At 37.5% G+C, this 25975-nt stretch overlaps 3 protein-coding genes and 1 pseudogene across 5 annotated transcripts; 2 read left to right on the top strand and 2 right to left on the bottom strand.

Moving 5' to 3' along the window:
• Window positions 1-599: 599 nt before the first annotated feature.
• LOC132177441 (transcription factor bHLH62) lies at window positions 600-3622 on the top strand. 2 transcript variants are annotated; one of them, XM_059589767.2, is made up of 8 exons: window positions 600-1824; window positions 1943-2173; window positions 2272-2337; window positions 2427-2495; window positions 2566-2637; window positions 2735-2947; window positions 3042-3120; window positions 3222-3622. In XM_059589767.2, the coding sequence occupies exons 1-8, from the start codon at window positions 913-915 to the stop codon at window positions 3245-3247; spliced, it is 1668 nt and encodes a 555-aa protein (XP_059445750.2). In that variant the 5' UTR covers window positions 600-912; the 3' UTR covers window positions 3248-3622. The 2 variants fall into 2 exon arrangements, with proteins under 2 accessions (XP_059445750.2, XP_059445749.2); XM_059589766.2 differs by having other exon boundaries at window positions 3219-3622.
• A 5539-nt stretch (window positions 3623-9161) lies between these two features.
• Window positions 9162-19562, bottom strand: KINESIN-12B (phragmoplast-associated kinesin-related protein). Of its 2 annotated transcripts, XM_059591524.2 has the most exons (17): window positions 19071-19562; window positions 18342-18482; window positions 18176-18259; window positions 17974-18099; window positions 17821-17880; window positions 17679-17732; window positions 17501-17593; window positions 16622-16717; window positions 15689-15834; window positions 15173-15322; window positions 14956-15085; window positions 14647-14863; window positions 13559-14529; window positions 13377-13475; window positions 13136-13288; window positions 12267-13067; window positions 9162-9648 (listed from the first exon to the last, which is right to left on the bottom strand). In XM_059591524.2, the coding sequence occupies exons 1-17, from the start codon at window positions 19365-19367 to the stop codon at window positions 9337-9339; spliced, it is 3930 nt and encodes a 1309-aa protein (XP_059447507.2). In that variant the 5' UTR covers window positions 19368-19562; the 3' UTR covers window positions 9162-9336. The 2 variants fall into 2 exon arrangements, with proteins under 2 accessions (XP_059447507.2, XP_059447506.2); XM_059591523.2 differs by having other exon boundaries at window positions 13559-14863.
• A 1004-nt stretch (window positions 19563-20566) lies between these two features.
• Window positions 20567-23032, bottom strand: LOC132178379 (benzoate carboxyl methyltransferase pseudogene; annotated as a pseudogene).
• A 1413-nt stretch (window positions 23033-24445) lies between these two features.
• On the top strand, window positions 24446-25372 carry CYS2 (PHYTOCYSTATIN 2). Its single transcript, XM_059592456.2, has one exon. It carries the CDS (start codon window positions 24458-24460, stop codon window positions 25181-25183), a length of 726 nt encoding a protein of 241 aa, XP_059448439.1. The 5' UTR covers window positions 24446-24457; the 3' UTR covers window positions 25184-25372.
• Window positions 25373-25975: the final 603 nt, after the last annotated feature.

The raw sequence follows: 25975 nt of genomic DNA, 5'->3' as shown, positions 1-25975 counted from the left end.
TTATTTTGATTTATATAATATTTGTCAGAGTGTGTTTGGGTTGAATGAAGTGGTAGGAAATGAATGAAAGGGAAGTGAACAAAACAATAATATTTTTATTTATCTTTCACAGTAATCATTGTGAACAACATAGTATATAGAAATCATAGTTAGCTAATAAATTTTTTTTAAAAAAAACAATATTCTCTTAAACCATTTTTCTGTGCATTAATCATTGATGATTAGCATAAGCACCCAGATGACAGCAAAGAGTGGGCTGAGTTTTGTGGAAACAGAAGCTGAGAAGCAGAGTTTACACCTTCCTATCCCTTTCCCTTTCCCTCAGAAGAAACAACAAAGAAAGAGAAGGAATTTTCCTTCTTTTTGCCTTTCATTTAGGCTGTGATGGCTGAAAGGCAGATAACTATGTAAATTTTTCAAAAAAAAAACAGAGGAGACAACCAGCTAGTTTGACGTTTAAGGCCCGGCATTACCATCCTCTCCACCGTCTATTACGGAGGTTTAGGCAATAATAATCATAGCACACAGTAATATAAAAAAATAAGGTCAAACAGACATTTCTTTGCTTTATCTTTCTTGCTTGCTCTCCACTTTCCTCACTTCTCTCTCTCTCTCTCTCTCTCTCTCTGCTTTTCTGCTTGGACACCCTTCTTTTTCTTTAACCCTTTTTTTTTTTTTTTTCCTCTCTTGCTCATTTGAGTGACATACAAGAGCTGCATAATCAAAATTACATGTCCTTTCGCACAAGTCTACTTTTTTCAACCTTTGCTTGCTTGGATGTTGTAGTACAAAACACTTGGTTAAAGAGTTCCCCACAAGAACATTTCTTGGGGTTTCTTTTCTGAGCTGGTTCTGCAACTTCTCTCAGATTCAATTTTTCCATTTTCTTTCTCTAACCGACCAAGATATAGTATGGAGAAGGAGAACTTGACACCACCCAGTTGGGCTACTGGCAATTTTGGCATGGGAATCCAGCCCAACGAGCTGAATTGTGCTCCTGACAACCTTCACAACTACTATTTCAATCCCAATTGGGATAATTCAATGGATCAGAGCGATCCCTTTGAGTCTGCCTTGAGCTCCATTGTGTCTTCCCCTGCAGCTTCCAATGCCGCTGCCATTCCCGGTGCCGGTGGCGGCGATGGCCTAATGATCAGGGAACTGATTGGAAGACTAGGAAGCATATGCAACTCCGGCGAGATTTCGCCGCAGGCTTACATTGCTGGCAACAACAACAACAACAACAATAGTACTAACACGTCTTGTTACAGTACCCCTTTGAATTCCCCTCCCAAGCTCAATCTCTCAATGATGGACTCACAGATCCGAGGGAATCTGCCGTTCAACGGCAGCCATTTACCATCTCATTCAAGCCTGGCACCCTTTTCAGCAGACCCTGGATTCGCTGAAAGGGCTGCAAAATTTTCATGCTTTGGGAATACAAGTTGTATCGGGTTGAATGAAACTGAATTGCGTTACAGATTGATGGCTGGAATGGAATCCGGCAAGATGTCAAACGCTTCGAGCAACCAGTCATTTAAGGCTGCTGGATCTCAGATACCCGTTCATGAAAACAACAAGAGCTCGCCGCAGGAAGGAAATTTGGCCGCCGATAGGAAATTCAGTAGGTTATCAAGGCCTTCGACGCCTGAAAATGGAGAATTGGGCGATTCCAGGGAAGGATCTTCGGTGTCTGAACAGATCCCGGTTGGGGAAGTAAGCACCAAAGTTGACAGCGAAGCCAATGCGAGGAAAAGGAAATCCATTTCAAGAGGAAAGGCGAAAGAATCAACCCCTTCCACTCCCTCAGCTAAAGATGCCAAGGTAAATATACTTTCTAGTATAGTAATGAGTTTTCAGGTTAATTTTTTTTTTAATTTTTTTTACCAATTTTCTGTTGAAAACTCCATGGAGATTTAATGAGTGTCTGTATCCATGGCAGGCTGCTTCGGAGAATGACGAATCGAGTGCGAAGAGAAGCAAACAAGATGAAGAAGGTGGACATGAAAAGGATGGCGCAAAGGCAAAGACAAAGGCAGAGCCAAAAGCTGCAGGGGAGGGGAATCAGAAACAAAATAAGGATAATTCAAAGGCTCCGGAGCCACCAAAGGACTACATTCATGTCAGAGCCAGGAGGGGCCAAGCTACGGATAGCCATAGTCTTGCCGAAAGAGTACGAATTATGAAAGTGCTCTGTGATTTGTTCTTTAGTTTACAGCAAAATTTAGATTCCCATTTGACATGTTCCTTTTGTCACTCTTTGTTGATCAGGTTAGGAGAGAGAAAATCAGTGAAAGGATGAAGTTCCTTCAGGATCTTGTTCCCGGTTGCAATAAGGTGCTTTGAATAACTTCAAATGAATTCTAGTGCAAAAAAAAAAATGATAAGAAATGGAATTTTAATTTTAATTTTAATTTTAATTTCAGGTCACCGGCAAGGCAATTATGCTGGATGAGATTATAAATTATGTGCAGTCGTTGCAACGTCAGGTTGAGGTAAATTCAAGTTCTTCCCGTACTCCATTCTTTTGGGTAATTGCAAGCTCTAAAATCTCGTTTTTGGCAGTTTCTTTCAATGAAATTGGCGACCGTGAATCCGAGGATGGATTTCAACAACGATGCTCATTTGTCCAAGGATGTAAGTTCTGTCGCTTGCTGACTGATTTTTTATTTAAAAAATTTTCTTGTCATCTATTTTTCCGGTGTTTTATTGACGCAAACAATGTGAATTGCAGATATTTCAATCTCGTGGAGCTTTGCCACACAGCCTTTACCCATTGGATTCAGTGATGGCGGCTTTCCCATATGGATTCCAGCCCCAGCAAATGCCGGCCTTGCATAGCGCCGCCATTGCCGGTGGGGCAGAGAACCAATTCCAAGTAAACTCTTTGAACGCTGCTCTGCGGCGAAATTCCACCGACGGATTCGGTGAAGCCACCCCCCCACAGGTAATTGAAGAGAAATTTTGGCTCTTAAGTAAATGATCTGTCTACATAATATGATCTCAAATCAAAGCTTACACCTATAAAAATTGGTTTTCAGGTTCCAGGACTCTGGGAGGATGATCTCCAAAGTGTAGTTCAGATGGGGTTTGGGCAGAATCAGCAGCAGAGCTTCCATGGTAAGGAAACAATCAATTTCATTGAGAAATCTGGAGGAAACAAAATATCAGATTGGTAGAAGAGCTAATGCATATATATATAATTTTGATTGGTGCAGCAGGCTCCCAGATGAAAGTTGAGCTGTAATTAGCAAATTGATGGGAGAGCTTTGAATTGAATTCAGCAAGAGAAAGAGAGAGAGATGCATGCCTCTGTACATAAAAGCTCCCAGCTTGAGTGCATCCTTATGAAGCTTGTTTTGTTTTTTTTAATTAATTTAGTCTCTGGGAAACCCATTCTTTCAAGAATTCCACATTGTAATTTGCTAGAACTAATTGCAGCCCCCCAGTGGTGCAGAAATTCAGTAGAAGACCACATACAAGAGTTGTAGTAGAAGGTTGAAAAATTAATGAGGGAGGGAGGAGGTTTTTCATGTCACCATTGACATTGAGAGAAATACAACTGTCATTGATTCATTTAGACCCTCAACAATAACAGTGTTTGACTATTTTCTGCTGTTTATTTTATTTTTATTTTTTTGCAGTTATTAGCAACTAAAATAACGAAAGAGAACAACGACATTGTAATATATATTTTCATATATATATATATATATATATTTGAGTTGCTTTCAGATTTAGCTGGAAAAGTATTATATTTGGGGCCCGTGATTGGAATTGACAAATTGTTACGTTAAAATCGCGTAACTTGTGGGAAAGTAGATTCGTAATCGTAACCAGCTGTTGAGTGGGGACGATATGTTCTCCCAAGTCCAACTGATGATTAAGAATAATTAGTGTTTTTTTGAGCTGGAATCCAAAGTTTTTTTTTTTTTTTGTTTTGGGAGAAGAACATTGGAATTCACTGTGCACCAAACGACAGCGGATAAGAACTTTTGGTTTTATTTATTTATTTATTAGAAATAAGAAAGGAGAAGGGCATCTATCTATAGAGAAAAGAAGGGAAGGCCGCCCAGGTTGGCAGTAGTGAAGTTCTGACTTGGCTGCGGAATCAGAAAGGCTTTACAGTGCCGACTACTTTAGAAAATTTAGTAAAAAGGAAATCTAAACGGATAAGCGGAAGAATAAAGTAGTGGGAGTTCAGATGTAGACAGACAGACACACACACACGCTTTGCCACTTTCCATCAAAGCCTTTTAACAATTCCAAACACCCACCAAAAGAAAGAAATCTGCACTATCACCTTTTTTTTTCTCTGCATTCATGTACTTTTCTCTAGTAAATTGTCTTCAATTTTCATTTTGCTATATTTTGGTGGAATTATTATTATTATTTTTCTTTTAGTTGCAATTGGACTTGTCTAAATTAATTAATTACTTATCTATGGACATGGCAGTTCCAAGTAATTTTAGGTATTTTACTTGTGTCCCACTAAAAATAATGTGGCTATTAAAATTATCATTTGATCAAAATTTAATAATGATCAATCATAAGCCCAATAATAATTTTAATAACCATATTATTCTTAATAAGACATAAGTAACCGAACAAAATTGCAAACCGTTTTGTCTCTTTTCTCTCTAGCCACCAAAGAAAAAAGCGAAACCCTTCAGCCACATAGGAGGGGAGGGTTGGCCGCTTGGCTGCCTCCCTCCTCCCCTCGTCCTCCTCGCTCCGGTGCTAGTTATTTACCTGATGTCCTAGCCCCGGTGCCTCCTCTCTTCCCCTTCCTTACCGCTCCTTTCCCCCTCTGTTTTTCTCCGTTTTTGCCCCTTCCCTGCCGCTTTTCTTCCCCCGCCTTCATTTTCTGCAGCAGGCTCCTTGGCCTTGTTTTGGCTTTTTGTGGATTCGGATTTTGTCCGTGGTCGCCACCGACCTATGTCGCTGCTTCGCTGCCCGCTATTAGGGTTTTCTTTCATGCGTCCCCACCGCGTTGAGGACCCACGCCCCTTACGCGACGGTTTTCGGCCTGCACGGGTCCAACTCCCTTCCAGCTACCGTCTTTCCACTTTGTGCTCATTTTCCCCTTTTTTTTTTTTTTTTTTTTTTTTTGGTTTATGGTTGTTTTTAGGTCCTGCTTTGCCGGTCTTCTCTGCGCTTGTTCGCCGCCCACCGTCCACTATTGGGCCTTTCGACGAGTCCCCGCCACGATGAGCTTCCAACGCCCCTTCGGTTTTCGGTTTGAAGCGTGTGTGTGATCGGAGTGTGCCATTTTTTTTCTTGTTTTATTTTCCTGTTCTATTGTTTCTTTAAGATGTATTTGTGTTTTGGCGTGTGTTTTTTCTATGTATTGTTTAATTTCCTTGTTTTGTTAGGCTTGTAATAAGGCTCTTTCCTCTCTCACTCGATCTATGTCGCCTTCGGGTTAGTTAGTTTTAATTCAGGCCTTTGGGTTGTGAATGTGATCATTATTCTGGCCTTCGGGTCGAGGAGGAAGAGTTTCGGCATGAGAGTCTTTCCGCTCTTAAGGTCGAGGAATAATTACTATCCATGCATTTGATTGAGTCTATCTGTCACAAATCTAGTACTAAATCTGATTTTAATCATGTGTTAGCGGATTGGTCTCGATGTACTAAACCTAGTAATCTTGTAGCTTTATGCTATGGTTACTTCAGAGCTTTGCTCTGTAATATAGGAACGTTATGATCGTGATATTATTGAATGAAATGATATGTTTTTCTGAAAAAAAAAGAAAAAAAGAAACATAAGTAAAATACAAATAGACCACTTCCTAATCCAATTTTCAAAACTAGAAAAGACAAGACACAGCCGTCATAAAACCTACTAAATAGCCGAGAAATTAAGTGGGTTCATTGAATGCTCTACTGTAAATTATGGGGCCAGTAAGGGTACGTCTCCCTTTTCTCCTTCTGCCCCCGCCCCCCCGCTTTTTTTTGTTTGCAATAAATCCTATAAAAGAATTTACATGGGTTGGTAGAACTTACTTTTTTTTAAAAAAAAAAAATTATTTTATGTAGCAAAATTTGATGTATCCCTCCATTTATAATTTTTTTTTTTAATTTTATAGAATTTTCGTACCAAATGATGTGAAACTCTAGTGTATGAGAAATGAGTCACATCACTTTATATTGGACTTGTAAAATTTATGAGTGACTGCGCATCATTCTGTACGAGTCGAATATATGAAATATTTGTTGGCATAGGGAACCTAGGGGTAGAAAAAGAGAGATAAGATGTGTTTTTTTTTTGTTCTTCCTAAAGTTAAAATATTAATAAACAAATCAAAGTTTTTATTTTTACTTTTACTTTTAGGTAAACACTTTTTTCAACCAAAAATAATAAATAAATAAATCCCAAAACACAATAATTAGAAAAATGTTTTATATTATTACACCAAAAGCTTACTTACTAAATGGCGTAATAAAAAAATTTAAAAACTATTTCATCCGTCATATCAACAATAATAATAAGATAAAAAAAGTATGTTTTAATTACGCCTTTTCTTAATAGACAAAAATTGTTTTAGTTATTAGTGTTGTTATAGTATATAGTCAACGTGGAGATATTAGTGCTTGGAATATAATTTTAGTAGGATAAAATTCTGGAGCAGCCAATAAGATGAAAAAGCTGTTAGGTAGCTGCCTGCATCTTCTGTATCACATCGACAGGGACATCCTAGAAATTATTTGATTAGCTAATGTATATGGTTATCGGTTAAAAGATACCAAACTTTTCTTTTCTTTTTTTAACACAAGACATGATGGTTTTACTAGGTAAATTACAACCCATCAATTTTTTCCCATCCTAATTAGTTGGGTCAAGATGATTTAAAAACCCTATAAATTTTATCTTATATAATTTTTTTTTTTTTAGTTATTGGTTAGATTTTTATCTTTAATAACATTTATTTTAAGAGAAATGTTAAATACTACACCAACGTCTTATCTATCAACCCTTTTTTTTTATTGAGTAATGCTATATATACTACATCACTATTCCATTATATCGACGTGACATTGTCAATCAAACTGAAAACAAAAAATTGGCAATGACACATTAGTATTGTAGGATAGTGAAAAGATAGTCATGTAGTATGTAGCATTTCTCTCTCACTCTTTATTTTTTATACTGTCCCGTGAGATATGAGTAGAAGTGAGGTGTAATATGTAACAATTTAAGCTGGAATCAGGCGTGTTTGTGGCATTAGGAAAATTAGTTTTAGGCACTAAGAAGCATATAAGTGGTTTAAGGTACCAACTGCAGTCTAAAATATGTATTAGCTCATCGATAGAACATGATAAGGATTATTATAGACATATATTAATCTAAGTAATAGTATTAATGATAGTATTCACTCATGGTTTTAAAAACCAGAAGAAAAGAAAAAAAAATCAAATTATTAATTATAATTATGTTGAGTTGAAGACTGGAAGTTAATGTCTATAGAAATAAATAGAAAATAATATAAAACAAATAAGTTGAATATAAAAATCTCACAATTATTCTATGGAACTAAAAAGGATATAATGGGCTTTCAAAAAAAAGTTGACAATAACTACACTAGATATGAAAATATTAAATAGATCTTTGGACTACAGATAATAGACAGTGAGTAGGAAGAAGCAATGGACCTTCACTTGTGGAGTGGGGGGACTGGATCATAGACAGATAGCTCTTCTGTTTCCACAAGTAACTCCGGTAATGTCGAGAGATGGGGCCCGCGGTAGGAAGTATGATTAGGACAGATTGATGGAATATGTTGTTTTGGTGGGGGCCGGGGGGGAGGAGGGGGTATAATTACTGATCATTTGAGATGGTCCGATCACCAGGCTGTCACAATTTTTTCTATGATGGTGCATCATCTATTATGCTATGGCACCTTCCCTGCCCCTTTATGTCTCAATCTTTCACCTAAAGAACTAAAAAGAAGCAGTTGCCTTAACTTCGTTCGGTAGAAGACCTTTGATGTGTGTGGGGGTGACAAAAAAGCACCGGCTGTGAACAAAAGTATATTATTTTGTTTCACCAACCATGACCAAAATGACTCTTGTACATGCAAAACTTCAACCGTTTCTGTTTCTAGGGTTCCGCTATTTGAGGTGTTTGGGAGCCTGGAAAGTGGAAACCATTCAATTTTTTTAAAAAAATTAATGTTTGAAAGTCTACTCAGGTCTAGACATCTGAATTCATTTCACCTCAGACCTCGTTTCTCTTTCTGTGGGGGCCAGGTTTCAAACAGCTCTGGAGGATTCTCTTTTACCTCTTTGTAATGAAAAAGGGTTGTTTTTTTTTGTATAGAGGTCACTTTCAAGCCCATTCCCCCCCTCCCCCTCTCTCTTTAAATTGTGATAGCTTCGTTGTTTCTGGTTTCTCTCGAAATTCCAATCGGGAAATTAATGGCTGGGGTTTGGAGGCCTACTGGTTTCCTTCCATCCCCACCACCCCCTCCTCCTTTGAAATAGAAATGGTCCACCGGTAGGGATAAATTGATGTCACAGAAGACAAGGCCACAAGCTTCCTGTTTAATGGTCTCCATGACCTGATAATTATATAGTATATCAGAAGTCAGGAGATTGCCAAGCAAGTACTTGTGGACTGTCTGCCTGCTTTTGCCTGCCATTTGACACAAAAAGGGGCAATGGACATACTTCTCTGATCCACTTGAAGATTGCTCCCTATCCTCTTGACACGCAAACCAAACACATAAATGACCTAAAGCTTGAACACATGGTTTTGGTATTTTTTTTTGAGATTTTTGTACAGGTCCAGTGTCTCTGCAACTGGGTCCACCATATCCATCCATGATCCAATACACTTGAACTTGTAAAAGCCCCATATGTTTGATGCAGACTAACATCTCCCTTTCCTTTCATGAACACCACATTTTGGAATATGAATTGGATTGGATGGCAAAATCCATAACGTAATGTGTGTATGTTGGATGCGTGTTACTGCTGAACATATGCATGTGCGTGTCCCATTTGGTAGCCAAGAAGATGGAAAGGAAAAGACATGGGCAATTGAGAAAAGAAAGAAAGCACCTGGTGAAGGTGGATTGAAAGAGTGTAAAAGGACAAAAATTACAAACTCACTCCAAGAAAAGAAGGAATTTTTTTTTTTTAATGCTGCAAGTAGGGGTGAATAAAAGAATATGATGATTCATTCATATCTATCTTATGAACTCAGGAATCTGAATTGACAAACAGTAATAAGAGAACATATATGTTGGTAATCACAATTGCTACAAATCTTACCAACCAGAGCACCAGTAAAAATATGCTACAAATCTTACACACTGGCCAGTAATTTTCTGTTTTATATGTTGCATCGATCATAACCAGAGAACCATGATGAGGGTTCTGTGAGTTTCGGCAACTCACCGTCATCTTTACCATCATAGAATGACTCGAATTCCTCTCTCCACCTCTGATCACTTGCATCATGGGTGTCCCCTGCTTCATGCTTGGCATTATGAGTATCATCATAAATTGGCTGTATTGCTTCTCTAGGTAAACGAGAAGCAAGGAGCTCATTGAGGGTGTTAATCTCCTTTTCATGTTTTTTCTTCAATTTTTCAATCTGTTTGAAGGCCTTCTCAGTTTCTTGCTCTGCCTCCGAAGCTCGCCTCTGCATATTTTAATGAGATTCAGGGTTCAATCTATTTATCACAATAAAAACCACATTTCATGCATTGTAGACACTAAATTATATCATTATGACTTTGTGAAAGTCGAGACGGAAAGTTCTGTCTGGAGCAACATTGAAGCATTTAGCTAAGATATGTCTACTAAGATCATAACTTGGCTCTACTCTTTACAACACATTCAAATTTGAAGCAATAAGCAGCAACAACTTTTATAAATTCTAGAATACGAGTCTTAGGATTGTGAAGCTTCGATTCTAGAATCATTTAGTGAAATTTAGAGAAAAGTGTAAGGTAAATAATGTGTTACATGTAGAGCTGCACAAATCCCAGAGTTTGGTCCACTTTTGAGTAAAACCTCAGCACCATTAAAAGAAAAAGAAAAATAAAACTGAATGATTTTAAAGTCTATTTAAACAATTTTAATCCATAAAATCTAAAACAAATGGAAGGAGAAATTAGTATCAATTCAGAAGGGCATAGTTAAAACAGAAAACATGCACAAATAGTTGAATTTATTGAGGCAAAAATATAAACATGTACCACATAACGGCTTATACAAAATGCAGGCAGGAAGTGAGATAGTTGAGCTGGTTAACTAAAAAAATAAGTGTTAACGGGAGAGATAGTATAAGGTGTGCATTGATATGCTATTGGCTAAAGTGTAATTGTGTGACACTATGGGAACAGAAAACGAAGAGGGGAAAGAAAGAGATGACAAACATTATGAGGAGATTATTGGAACAAGTTTAATCAAGTGGTTTAGGAATTAGAAATCCGATTCAATTTAATTGAGCTCTTTTAGGAAAATGGTTGTGGCGGTATGCTATTATGGAGATTAATGATAGATACTAAATATGATAGTTTAAGAGGAGGTTTGTGCTCTAAGGAGGTAATGGGGCCATTTGGAGTGGCAATGTGGAAATTTAGAAGAAAGGGGTGGGAAACTTTTTCAAAATTTGTTAGATATGAGGTGGGTGATGGGTCAAAGGTTAGTTTTTGGTATGATGTGGTGTGGGGATCAACCATTGAAGACATCTTATTCGGACTTGCTCAATACTGCACGTAGTAAGGATGCGTAGGTGGTGGATAATATACATATTTTTTATAAGTAATAATCCTAACTTCTTAAAAGCGTAAGGCATCCCTACGTACACCGGAAGTATACAAAAGAAATCACCTAACTAGATTAGGTGGATAATATGCAGGTCCGAGATGATAAATATTCATTGGAATGTAATTTATACTAGACAGTCTAGACCCGTACAAGATTGGGAGGTGTTGTGGTCTTCTCTCTTTGAGATGTTGTATTCTCTCAAAGTAAGGCAAAAAGATTCATATAGAATATGTTGGATTCCTTCCAAAAGGTGCAAGTTTGAAGTAAAGCCTTATTAACAGTGTTAACTATTCCTGCTGGATTCCCTTTTCCTTGGAAAAGTATTTGGAGAGTCAAGGGTTCTTCAGTGAACAACATCATTAGTTTTTTGTGTATTTGTATGGAGAGTTAAGTATTTGTGTGGACATTATCGTTAGGGAAAATATTGACTATAGGTAACTTATCTGAAGATATCTTATCTAGACTTGTTCAATACTGCACGTAGTAAGGATGTGTGGGTGGTGGATAATATGAAGGCATGAGATGGTAATATTCATTGAAATGTAATTTTACTAGATCCCTAGAGGATTGGAGGTGTTGTGGTCTTTTCTTTCTTTGAGATGTTGTATTCTCTCATAGGCAAAGGGATGCAGATAGAATATGTTGGAGTCCTTCCAAAAGGTGCAAGTTTGAAGTGAAGTCTTATTACCAAGTGTCAACCATTCCTACTGGATCCCCTTTTCCTTTGAAGAGTATTTGGAGAGTTAAGGGTTCTTCATGTGAACAACGGCAATAGGGAAAATATTGAGTTGGGATAATTTGAGAAAGATGAATGTTGTGATGATAAAGTGATATTGTATGTACAAGAAGAGTGGGGCGTCTATTGATCACCTTATGATTCATTGTGAAGTAGCAAGAGATTTATGGAGCTTACTTTTCAATATGTTTGGTGTTGATTGGGTTATGCCTAGAAGGGTGAGAGAATTGTTGGTGAGTTGGGAAAGTAAGGTAGGGCGTGGCAACATTTTGTTTTGTGTTCAATGAGGCATATTTGGAGAGAGCAGGATGCTCAAACTTTTGAAGATATTGAGACTTTGATGGTAGAGCTGAAAAAAGATTATGTTCAACGCTTTATACTCTTGGATACCAACACATCGTAGCTTGCTTTTTTCTAGTTTTCCAAAAGTGTATAACTTATCAGTTCTTATTAAAAATAAAGTGTATAACTTATCAGTTAAAAAAAGAAGAAGATGTTATGTGGTGTGTAAGAGTGTAGTGGAGGTGAGACGAGGGGAATAAACCCACCAGGTTCGTTTCTAACTTTCAAATTGAAAAAAAAAAAAAATGTCATGTTGTATTATGGTATGGATATTACCAAAGATATATGATCATTGCATAAAAAAACTTATGAAGACAAAAATTTGCATCTAAACATATTTTATTCAACATGAATATCAATAATCCAAAGGGATAAAGCATCAAAACAAAAAGCCAACACAAACTCACCTGGGCAGCACCGACAGCCTCTTCTGCTTCTTTCAATCGCACAAGTAATTCTCCTGCAGCCTGCACAGCTTCAGCAGTGTCCCTCAATTGAGCCTGAAGTCCTTTATTCTCATCCCTAAAATATCTCCTCTCTTTTTCTTTTTCTACCCTTAATGCTGAAATTTCTGCAGCAAGGGCATTTATGAACTTTGATTCAGCACCCCTAACTCCTGCTTTAGCAGCTGCTTTCTTGACATCCTCTATTCCTTCCTGGATCTTCCTGTGCCTTGCAAGCAATTGAATATGTTTCTCTTCCAAATCTGCATACAGTTCCAGAATGCGCGCATGCCCCTCTATAGCCATCTGCATTGCTTCCTGTAGCTCTTCGGTACATTTCCTCTCAGTTTCTAGTTCTTGCTTCCTCTTCTCGGCTAGTGATCTGCTAGCTTCAAGTTCAATTCTTAAATCTTCAGAGAGAGAAATCCATCTGCTTTCCGCCTCAGTCCAACGAATTCTTTCCTGCTCAAGTTTCTTCTCCGGACCCTCATCAGTTGACTCTGGAATCGCACTAAGATGTGGAGCTGAACTGGGCTCACATGAATAAGTCAATTGCAGTAGCTGATTCTGCTTTCGAGATGCAGTGGAAGAAGAATCTATGTAAAATTGTAGCTGGCTTCTTAAATCTTGAATCTCTTCGAACAACACTTCCCTCTCACCCATATCGTAGAAATTCCGATAATGTTCCAGCTCATCTTGAACTCTTTTTAACTCGATTTTTGTCCTTAAAACTTCAGGATGATTCTCATATTTCTCCTTTAAAATCTGTAGACAACTCAGTAAGATATATGCACAATATACTGAAAAAGGGAACTTCGAGAACAAATTTATACCGTATGCTCCTGTGTGAGGGACATTAGCTCTTCCTCCATGAACTCCTCGGTGGGTAAAACACCATCCATAAGGTTTTCCAGGCGAAGAATTTTATCCTCCCTTGTCTGCGCTATTATGGCATTGCATTCCCTCTCATGCTTGTATTGTTGCACCTGTAAATGATCAATAGAAAAGGTCAGGCCAACTCTTAAGAAAATAGTTGCTATAGTTGGCTATTGGTAAAACTTGGAAGGGGCATACCAAGCGGTTAAGCTGCACAATCTCAGAAGTTTGCTTGGCACAGAAATCTTCTAGTGCCATTTCCCTCCTGATAGCTCCTGCCAAAACCTTCTTCACTGCCTGAGTGATAAAGAAAGAAAAAGGTCAACTAAGCATGAAGAGTCCAAAGTGATATTTGGAAATCCAGCTATCTCTAAACTTACTTTGGGAACTTGCTTCTTCAATTTGTCAGTGGACTCTGAGCCATCAACAGGTACTAGCTGTAGGTTTGAACTGTCATCAGCCTCTTTGACCTCTAGCTGCATTCTATTCTTGCAACTAGCACACATAAATGCAACTGAATCTTCTTCTGGTATATCACCAGGAAAGGTTTGTACACCCACGTCAACTTTGTCAACCAGCAACATTGGCTTAGATTCTGCAGGTTTGTACGAAAACCTGAACGATGACCGCCTTAGAGCTGAACTTTGGCGATGACTATCAAGAATTTCAAGGCCATGGCGGATGCTTGCTGCCAAATGTTCGGTTGGAGAAAGCAAGTTCTTACTTTTTTGAGTGGACAGGACATTAGAAGAGCTGCTTCTCATGGATTTCTTGGAAGACATATGAGCAGCCTCTGGGCTTAAATTGTTGTCATCCTGAAGATCTTTCTGGGAAGCAGTCAACATTGATGAAGTCCTCAGGCTTTTCCTGCTGCAGCTGATTCTGGGTGAAACACTTGGAGTTGGAGATTTAAGCACTGGGGATACATCAGATGGAACTATGCACAGGCTAGGAGGAGACATACAATTCGCTGAGCCATTAGAAAAATCATTTGGTGCATCTGCACTGCAAATGCCAGCAGAAACCCCATTAAGAGGTTCAGAGGCTGAGCAGGTAGAATTATCCCTTACATTTTTGCTTGGTGATTCTTCATCTAGCAATTTGCTCATAGATGAGCTAAGAATAGCTTTCTCCTCAGCGGGTGGTGGAGAGGGATCCCTGTCAAGTGTGTTACTTTCTATGTGATTTTCCTCTAGGAGGTTATCATCAGTCAGCACATTAACATTGGACAAATTTGAGGTGTTTCTAATAGGTTCTGCACTATCAACAATCATGATTTCATCCTGTTCAGATGCTCCTTCTTCCATATTAACATCTGTATCCTCAGAACTTTGTTCCCTAATAGATCCACCTGCAGATGTGTAGCATTGAGACTCATTAAAACTTACATCTTTAGGTGCCACAAATAGCAAGTCTGAAGTTACTGTTTCTATATTGCTTAAATCAATTTTATTGTTAACTTCATTACCGGCTATTTGCTTATCAACTTGATTGCAGAGCCTCTCAACAGCTTCCTCATCAATTTCCATCTCCTCATCACCATCATCGTCGACATTATGTAATGTTATTGGACAACTGAGGTTAGACTTTAGTAGATTCAAACTTCTACGGATCCATGCTGCTGAGTGCCCTCCATTTGAATCACTGGGGTTGTTGGAGTTTGCCTTTATTCTATGTAGTTCATCCTGTTGAATTAATCTAGTTAAAGTCATACTTACATGTTTAATTTGTGTATTGGAAAAACACAAAAGACTTTTATTATGGGATAAGAATATACCCTTAGCTCCCGTATCACTTCACGCAAGTGATTCACATCGTCCTGCATTACTTCATTAACAATTGCCTTGTTCTTAATATCCTTGGCACGCTGTGCAAATCTCAATGTACTAAAAGTCTCACTCTTGCAGCTGCAATATTGAGGCATGTGAACTTCCATTTCACAAAAGAGAAAGAAACAAGGTTGCTATGAGGAAAGAAGGTTTCAGCAGTATTACCTTTGCAATGGAGAAATAGCACAAACCATTGCTAATTTTGCATTTCCCCCAAGAGATTCCTGCAGTAAGAATGTCAACCTGGAGTCTCTATAGGGGATATGTCTTTGCTTTCCTGTTTGAGAAACTTCAGCGAGAATGTTTATCAAATTCCTGCACTCCAATAATTGACCCAAATCAGACCAGAATTACAAAATGTTCTCTTCACACAACTCCATGTTAACACAAACCTATAACAGCAGTTGTCAGTTGTTCTGGAGCTAGATCATTATTATATGTCAAATAATATGGAGCAGAACCAACTCTTGAAGATTTTCCCCATCCATTCTTCTTTATTTCATTACTAATGAAATTGCAATGTTGACAAATTATACTTTCTATATATGTGCATTAGTATTAGGTCCTTTGGACACTTTTTTCTGCATTTCCATCCGTTCAGCTCGTACATTATAGGTAAACCTTACACAAAATGAACCTTTACATGAAATAATAAATGCAAGAAGATATGTTAAACCATACCCAAGCTGTGAGAGCGATCTATTTATATTCCCTGCTTCCTTTAAACGTTCCCCTGCTGCACCAGTTAACTTCTGTCGCTCTGAACCAGCTAGATCAACAAGATTTATTTTGCTTGTTTTGAAGCTGCTTAAACCATCTGCCTTGCTCTAAAAAATTGACAGTTTACTTAAAAATTTTCCAGCAAATATGTGACTTGGGGAAAATAAAGAAACAGAGATATTTATGATTTCTATTGTTTGTTAAACCATCCAACTCAAAAGCAGTGTAAAGAAGAGGGTCAACCAGTATTCAAAGGCGAGCCAGGCAGTCGAGCAAGGTACCCCTTAAACCTTGAGGCAAGGCGCCTCTAGTGAGGTGCTAACCTTTAGTGAGGTAATGACCTTTAGATTTCAGGCAAGCACCTTAAGTTACAGGTGCTTGAGGCAAGCACTTCAAAAGGTTTATTTAGGGAAATCTCTTTTAAAACAAAAGGATAATTTTTTCACCAGCATAAATGACTTGAATCAATATAAGTGGATAAGCGAGTAAAAGGTAGATCACATGTTTTATAGACTAGCTCTTATCCATTAGGCACGAAGTAACTTGATTATGATATTCCAAGGCATTAAATACATATAAGTTGTGTTCATAATATGTATACTATGTTTAGAACCTGGTGTCAAACTTCACTTGGACTTGACACCTTAAGGTCACCTTTTGCTTTTGACAACATTGGAGCCAACAATACATATCAATCACTTCTAACACCTAACACACCCCTTCAAGGGCAGGTGTATATAGCAGTCAAGAACCAATGTGGGTCTTGCACTTACAGACCAGAAGACATAGCCAAGAAGAGTTTCACACAATTTGGAGCAAAGACATCTCAATTAAAATTTCAATTAATGTCCCAATAATCTTTACTCTTTAGTTCTCCATCATAAATAGTATTACCTTGCATCGTGATTCAACAACACAAGTAAAAACAGTATGTGAACGGGAACTCTCAGCATTTATACTAGTTGCACCGATCCTCCTGTGTGACAATCCCTGCATAAATTATTTGGTGGTTGTAAATATGATGCTTGAAAAACTAATCAGTTCACACTTACAAATTGATTGTAAAATATAAACCATCTTACCAAAGTAAAAAGCTGAAAATTACAAAATTACTTTGAGATTAATGTTTGATAACAAATGGAACAAAGTATGAAATGTATGCACTATTAGCTTCAAGTTATTCTTTCAAAAAAAAAATCATTGTTTTTTTGTAATCTCACTAATGGCTAGCCTTATGCGTACATCTCATAAATAAGAAAAGAATACAGAAATGAGACATGCACTCTATGTTTTTAACACTGAAAAGCTGTTGGTTAACACTAAATGACAAGTCTACATTGAAAAGCTGTTCTTTAAAAATATAAAATATCATAACACTGAAAAATATTTCCACTGTTTGAGAGTTTACACTGAAAAACTTCTCTTTGTTGTAGTAACAAGCACATATACAGTTACCCAACCTGACAGGGAGTCAACTCTTCAATATGTTTTCCATGTAACTGAACTTGAATGCATCCAATGGAAACTGCTATCTTGGAGTCAATTATCAGGATCTAAATTTATCAAACTAGAAACACACTAACAAAATGAAATTATTTAATTTCATGTGTATATGACCCAATGACTTATAATCAACAAAAGGTTAAGAACAGGTCTCTAAATGCATTGCTCAAACATTTCTCGTTCTGTGTCTAGTCATAGTAAGGTCACAAATACCGTACCACAATATGTGTTGATGCTATACCTATAGTAGAAATACAAGAAGGAGCTAACCTTTGATAAGAGCTGAGCCACATCCTTTATCGTACAAACAGACTCCTCCGTGAGATTTTCAACATAGACACCAGATTTGACATCTTCTCTTATCTGGAAATATGCAACAAAGGACCTAAGAAGACCAGGTTTATACCATAATAAGATTAAAGGTGAAATAATTATAAGTTCTTGTTACCTGGAGATTTTTTTGATTCGGATCCAACAAATCTGTGATTTGTTCATTGTAAATCTGCATTCAATTTAAAAATCAAGTGGCATAACATTACAAGCACATGTATGCCAAGTATAACAAAAGAAGTACTTTTTAATCACTCAACCTCAAGAAAAGAACAGTAACACTGATACTCAAGTTGCTTGTCAGCATGCTTGATTTGCTCCTATTAAGGAAACACAAAAGCACAAGTTAGGACCATAGTTCAATAACATGATGTAAACTTCAATGGCTTCCATAAAGTACAGAATTAGCTCACCTCATTTATGCGAGCAAAGAGTTGCTCAAAAACACGGGGGGTTAACCCTTGTTGATCCCCAGACAAGTTTCCTTCCAACAAGACATTGGCCGGACCCCAGATAGTATAAGTCTTTCCGCTTCCCGTCTAACAAAATCAATTTTCAGATTTATATGTAAGATAATAAAAAAGTCAGTAAAGAACTAGGGAAACTGAAAGATACCTGTCCATATGCAAATACAGAACTATTGAATCCAGCCAAACAATTTTCAACAAGGGGTGCTCCTACGAGCTGGAAGATATCTTGCTGCAAATAAAATAATATTTAGCATTCGACAATAACCATTTGTTCATAAACCTGAAAACAATCATATTGATATGGATCATGCCTGTGTGGCATCAATGTCAGCAACTGAGTCAAATCTGAAGGTTTGCCCATTAATGGATAACGAATCACTGGAAGTTTTCTGAACTATCACATCACCTTCATCATCCCTCTCCTTGTGTGGTGGCCGCATTCGGACAATTACCTGAAAAATTGTTACAATATCCTCAAGCAATCAGTAAAAATTATTACATGCAAATGGTTTAGCATTCAAAAAGCAAATCAACTTAACCGACATGACTATATGAATACGTTCATAGCCATTTCTCATATACAAACGATTCAATTATAAGCAGGAGGCGCCAATCAGAGGTTAAAAAGAAATCAAACATAGAAATCTTAATCCCTATTCAGATTTGTAGGATGGTTTCATATTTTCTCAGTAACCAAACACATTTTGGTTACTGAAGAACAAACTCATATAGTCAGATTGTTTCACATTTTGGTTTCATATGTTCAGATTGTTTAGAAAATAATATCTACCGACCGAATACAAATTCTTTTTTTAACATCATTTAAGAAAAAAAAAACATATGTTAAACTCAAAATGTTTAACATTTTGGTTCACATTGTGAAACTCAAATTGTTTCACATTTGAGTTTCATATGTTCAGATTTGTAGGATGGTTTCATATTTTCATATTTTCTCAGTAACCAAACACACATGAATCGGATTTTCCCGGTAGGCAAAAAGATGATAGAGAATCGAAATGAACCAAAACCCTAGGGTTTACCTTGACGCCGGAATCAGAACCTCCGGGTACTGAATTTTCAGGCACAGTCTCCATGATTAGCTTCCGCTTGAGAGGATTTGAAGACGGCGGCCTCGGTGGCAGTTGACTCTTCAACTTGGCCGGAGATTGCTTCGAATCGTACGGCATGTTCGGATCCAACGGAGGCGCGTTCTCCTTCGCCGATTTCGGCTTCCTGGGCGGCCTCGGCTTGGCCAAGCTAGGGCTCAGCGACGACGGTGGATCCGTGGAATGCGTCTCCCTCAAGATCGCGTTCCTTGGTTGCATGAAGTGCTTCATTGTGAGCACAAATCACAGAGACTTCCAGGGGGAGAGTGGAAATGACAAGGAGTAAGGTTTGGGAAGACAAGGAGGCGAAAGAGAAGGATGCGGAAGAGAGAGAGACAGCGTGTAGCCGTTGGAGGAGGGCAAAGGAATTTGAATTCGGGGAATTGTGAAAAGCACGTGTGTAGGGTCTTTTTTATTGTTGTTGTTTCGTTTATGGAGGGACAGAGAGAGAGAGAGAACGAAAACTTTTTTGAATTTGTGTTGGATCTGGAGCGTTGTGACGGCGGGGGTCGGGACGAACCCGATTCTTAGACATGGGCCTCGTTTGGTAATGGACCGGGTCCAATTCTTTTTCCCAACATCAATTACTATTTATTATTATTTAAATAAATAATTCACTATAAAACAAAAAAAATTTCGCTTTTTCATACAAAAAATTTTAAATTTCTTTCAACTTTATATTACATCAATCACTTCTAAACCAAAAACTTCATATCTAGTCCATTGCCAAATAGGGCTATAGGTCCCGGCCTAGCAAGCCCGGAAGAGCTTATGGATGCCCAAATAACTTCATATTTTACTAAATTTGATATAAATTTCAAGTGAAATAACTTTCTTTTTTCTTTTTTCTTTTTTTCTACTTATGAGTAATGTTATATACCAAACTATTATTTCATAATTACCATATTATACTAATGTGGTATTACCAATCTACTTATAGATAAACCTTTGTTAAAAAGAAAAAATAAAAGTCAATGATGAATTGAGAATGTTATATTAGCATAGTGAGATAGTATATATATATATATCTAAGCATATGGTATATACCATTACTATCTCCGATTCTCCAACATTCACCAGCAGTTTCAACTATCTCCAAATTGATCAGCCTCTAAAGTCTATAAATGTACCCACTCTAGAACACACCAAATTGCAAAATGAATCGCTTCGTACCAAGTGTTCCGAAGCATTTCCACTAATCCTCGTAACCAGAAAAAATCCTCCCTTCAAATTCTCTCCCTCTTAATTGCTTAGGAAAAAAAGAGCTAGATCTTTATTTTTTTGATTTATGCACCTTCTTTTTTTTTTTTTTTCTTTTTTTTTTTTTCTTTTTTTTTTTAAAATGTAAATATTTTGTCTCTTACTGGCAAAGCGAGGGATCATTGACCCATATTATTACATAACTTTTGAACAGTATATAGCACTATATATAAAGATCTACTTCTTTGTCATGGAAACGACTATATAAAAATGTGTCGTTTTTTCTATGCATAGATGCTCGCCCACATGGTGTGCAAACCTGGCAAATAAGCTGTCCATTGCCGTTCCTCCAAAATGAGTAGCCAGCATGGGCTCTGTAGTCTGTTCCAGCTCTGAACCATTTAATTTGGTACATTTTGCCCACTCACAAAATCTTCGTCGTCGCTGTTGTTGCTTGGATCCCAATCCGCCTCAAATGTTTCAAGCTTGTCAATGTTAAAGGACCCCTCATCTTCAATAATTGCCCTCACTTCACCCTTAAATGGACTATAATGAGGTACACTGAAAGAATCCACGTCACCATCCTTAACAAGCCCCTAAAATACAAATCACATAAGCACCCTAAGTTGTAAAAATAAATAAAACAAAAGTGTGGTTAGAGTGAAATGAGTAATGCTGTTTGATAGATGGTTAATTATTCAATCGACTGTTATATAATTTGATGAGGTGAAAATTAATTCTTAAATCAACACTTGCTGGAACATTTGAGAACAAAGTGGCGAATATATGTTGCCCGTAAATTTAAAGCTTACAATATCAGTACTCATTCATAAATAAATAAATAAGGATTAATTTTTACTGCCACATCATTCCAATTGCTAGTTGTATGACAATAGTATAACAAACTACTAAAGAATAATAATGAAATATGTTGAAGTAAAATAACCTCGGCCACCAAATCAAGGAGCGATTTGGAAAGCAGCTCCAAAATTTTACAACAGTCATTGGTAGTAGGATCCAAGGCGCTCCTTTTAAGAAATGTAAGAAGCATATGCCCCTAGGGCATAGTTTTCTCACTGCGTATGCCTAGAAATTTAGAGAAATCTTTACGAAATTGCTCTTTGTACGCTTGAAATACATAGGGAGGGCTCGACTTTGCAATGAACACATTCCCCTTCTTGTTGGAAAGCCCGTTAGGAACCTATCATTCTTTACCATGTCAGCCATTGTTCAATGGAAGAGAAAAATAAATTATAAGTTAGGCATCGTTTGATTTGCGAAATGAGTATTTCATTAAGAAAAGAAATAGGTATTACTGGGAATAAAAGATGTTGGAATTGAATAATTATTCAAATTCTTTAGTTTAGTAACAACACATATTTCATAATTAGAATTAAATACGTTTAACACGAGGGGAATTAATTAACATTAATAAAATGAATAAGTAAAACACTAAAAACGGAAATGTGTGTTTGCTTTGCTATATCAGCAACATGCGACTTGACCGTTGGTGGGTTTGAGGAGTGTGGTTGAGTGTAAGATTGTGGAGGACACGCAGGCTAGTGCAGAGAGAAGAAAAGTTTGGAAAGCTTGGTTTGGTGGGGTGAGAGGACACGACACTTTGAAAAGTATGCTAATGGCCCGTTTGAGATTGTGTTTGAGGGGCTTAAAAGTAATTTTAACACTTAAAAAGTCCGTTTTAAGAAAAAAGTTTTTGTTTGATAAAAAAATTAAAAGCGCTTTTAGGGTCTAAAAAGCCTAAAAATAGTCAAAACGCATTTTTTGCAGAAGCTTAAAAATGAAGTTTTTGTCCAAAAGCTTTTTTTTGACTTAAAATATCTATTTCTCAAACACAATCCAAAACAGGTTCTAAGATATATTTTGACACATCACTTTTGCATTTATGCTAGTGAATTGCATTTGCACTATTGTTTTCATTTTAGGTATAATGTTGAGGAGTCCACCCCTTTTTTGGTTTTTTGTTGTTTAGCATTCCCCGCTCTCTTTTCCTTTCGGATCAAGAGTGATAAAGATAGGGCAATTGACTAATTATTATATCAGGGCTGAATAAACTTAGATTACAGGTATCACATTCTCTGCTATTTACTTTGCTCCATTTGGTTGCTTAGAAAATGTAGGAACAGAAAAGAAATTAAAAGTATAGAATTCATTAATTACATGGGAAAGAAAATTCCACAACTGAGCTCACAGGACTTTTTGGATAACACCTTCGGATTCTGGTACTCCCCAAAAGCACCATAAAGAAAAGGACAAACCGTTCTGTACTTATACTTCTTAATAAATCTGAATTTTTTTTATTTTTTTTTATTTTTTAAATCTTAATAATTTAAGCCCAAGTACACCCTCGCTAAGGTGCAATGCTCTGTAGTTGATTCCCCCATTGCTAGCTCACTCAACCACCTGCTCACACCAAATAGTCATCCCTGATATTCTAGGGAGGGGATCTCCAAGTCAATAACAAACTACTGGCAATGAGTCTTTGAAACCCTAGAGAGCAATGGCGGGAGCAACATATCTGTAAAAGAAGGGAAGTCCTCCTTAACAGGAATGCACAAAAATATTCTTACCCGTTTTATTTAAGAGTTTTTACTAACTTGAGTGTCAAAGTGTCCCCGATCCTTCAGGATTGACAATTTTTTGACAACCTCTCCCTTGTTTTGCAGGAGGAGCTCCATCGTCGATCTTACTTTGTTTTAAGATTTCTATTAATCTAAAAATTAATAATTTTAACCTATAAAAAGGCCTATAATTCATCAAATGGAATTTCTTTTGAGAGTTTTCTCTTTCCTAGGGGATTCCATATTCTGTGGGTTAACATGATTAATTCCATATTTTCTATTAATGCCTTTACAAAACCTATTAGATCAACAATTAATAAATACTATTAATAATTAGCACATATATAATCATCAGCATATGATACATAATAAGCAATATGCATGCCAATTCAATGTTAAAAACATATAATATATAATAACATGAGAACGAATAGATAAAATAGTTTGATTCTCAATCCATTTTCATATGCAAGGAAGATCCAAAAAAAGACTTGGTGAAGCCAATGACACATAAGAATATGACTTTAGATGCAGGCTGCATAATGCATCCAAAAGTGTGCAAAATCATTTATGCCATCTCATGATCCGAGTCCCACGTATTCGACACAGTCACGGAAATACATTGCCCCACACCATAAAAAGCATCCACATTAAATGCTCTTAGCATAATTCCTGATTGCGTGTAAATACTCAAGCATGCAAATTGTATGTTCAAAAGGCTAATTGGATTAATTAAAGTCGGTTTTGTTTAGCGGTTCAAACAACATTAAAAGGACAAAAATTTCCTCCAAACCGGTATAGAAGAAATATTCTCCAACCCATATAAAATAATGCCAAGTGTTTATAAACATTTAAAAGACACATTAAATTCTTAACCTCATTAATAATAGCTTTGTTGAGAACGGAAGGACTCACCATAAATAATTCAATTGCACTATTTATAGATAAGTCTCCTTAACTCGGATGGAGATTCACTGTTAAAAAAAACTAGCAATTTAAACCGAAAATGTAAGAAACTCTATATGACACTTATTTTTACCCAAATAAGTGACAAAACAGAACTAGATTTATTTGAAAATCTTGAACAAATGAGTCCCGTATTGAGCTGACAATTGCTGTCAACAAATCCGGCCACTTGACTCATGCGTATCTCGAACCTTCTCTATGATGTCCCTCAAAGTTTTACCTTTTTGTTGTTTGTTTGTTTTATTCTGTTTTTACAAATGTGTCGAAAGATAATTAGAATTTAAAAGCATGGGCTATTTAGTCCTGTATTTGTTAGATGAGAAGAGCAAATGCAAACGCCGATTGACAAGTCGCCGTCGACTCAGAGCCCCATTTTCAGAAAGAAAGTGGTGGTAACTTGGCAGCTTGCCACCATGCATGCAATGCAGTCATCAATGTGGCACATCCATGCGTGTCACTTCCTCTACGGCTCTACCATTCAGTGTTCACAAATGCGTAAAAGACAAAACCCAATCAATCACTCTTGCAACAGGCACAGGCACCAAAACAATACCCGAGGCGATAAGGATCCGCAAAATGCCGCCTCTGACAGAGACGGTAAACAACCCCACACCGCTCTGGAGTCCCACAAAGAGAGAATCCCATCAGAGTTTCTCTCGTCGATTTCCGCTATCTTACGAATACGCGGCACGCCGTTTGCGTTGCTCCTTTGTTATGCGTGTCCAAAAACAGTGTCACTCCCCCACTCTTTCTCTCATTTATATAACACCGGCCCGCCACCATTTTCCATCCACATCCACAGCAAACACGCAAATAACGCATACATCGATCAAATATATTAAAAGAATAAAAAGGGAAGGGTTACCTGAAGAGCCGATCGAGATGGCGATGATAAGGTCACTGGCAGTGAAATTGACGACGGTCACCCTCTTCTCCCTCGTCTTTCTCTCAGCGTACGGTTATGACGGGATGGTGGGAGGGAGGACGGAGGTAAAAGACGTGAAGACGAACGAGGAGGTGCAAGAGCTGGGGAGGTTCTCGGTGCATGAGTACAACCGGAGCCTGTGGCACCGAGGCAACGGCGACGGCGGCCGGGAGCTGACGTTTGTGGAGGTGGTGGAGGCGCAGAGTCAGGTGGTGTCGGGGATCAAATACTACCTGAAAATATCGGCCACGCAGAATGGGGCGACGAAGATCTTCGAGTCCGTGGTGGTTGTGAAGCCCTGGGTTCACTCCAAAGAGCTGCTCAACTTTGGGCCATCCACGTCCAGTGAACGAAAAATTGTTCCTATTAGGTTCTAAAGTTTGGGTTGGAATGGTCTCTCACTTGGTGTGGTGTAGTCTTTGACTCTTTTCTGATGTTTTTTTTTTTTTTTTTTAAGGTGGTGTGGTGTAAGCGTGTGTAATTTATGTTTTGCACATGTAATCAGCATTAATAAATGCATAATAAAGGTTTCTTCAAACAAACAAAAATGCATAATAAAGGTGGTTTAAACTTTAAAGTGGTTAGTATTAAAGGATTTGCTTTTGTGCCGAAGGAAACTCTGAAATGGACGTAAAGTTTGTGATGAATATAATTCAGGTCGCCTGAGAAGGTGGGAGTGTGGGCTTAAAAGCCGATTCGTCTAAAGATTAACATGCCTATCCTTGAGACAACTAAAAATATATAACTCTAATCCTAATAATAATTCATAATCCTAATATGATTTCATATAACAATGAGATAATAGCTTCTTCTTATATTTACATTACTCACGTTGTAAACTCTTCCCGTGCAGGTGCAGCACATGCTTCTCACATTCGTGAGTCACATAACAATCCTTCCTTCCCCCTTTAAACCCTTGTCCTTAAGAGTAACGTGAGACACGGATGCCTCTAATACCAACCGTTAAGCGCTCATGTAATTGAACGTGTAATGGGCATGATATGAGTAATGAAAATTGGAAACTATGTCAGAATAGGGCGATAGGATAATTCAAGAAATCCTATCACCCCTTGCTCTGAACTTTTCACTTTGGTCAGTTCGGTGAGACGAGCACGACAAATGTCAGTTCAGTTGCATCACATCCAATCTTGATGCACTGTACCTATGCA

Source organism: Corylus avellana, chromosome 4 (genome assembly GCF_965113065.1).
Source record: "Corylus avellana chromosome 4, dhCorAvel1.hap1.2, whole genome shotgun sequence".
In the NCBI taxonomy this organism is placed as follows: domain Eukaryota; kingdom Viridiplantae; phylum Streptophyta; class Magnoliopsida; order Fagales; family Betulaceae; genus Corylus; species Corylus avellana.
Note: the sequence above shows the minus strand (reverse complement) of the source record. Positions and strands in the feature narration are given on the sequence as shown.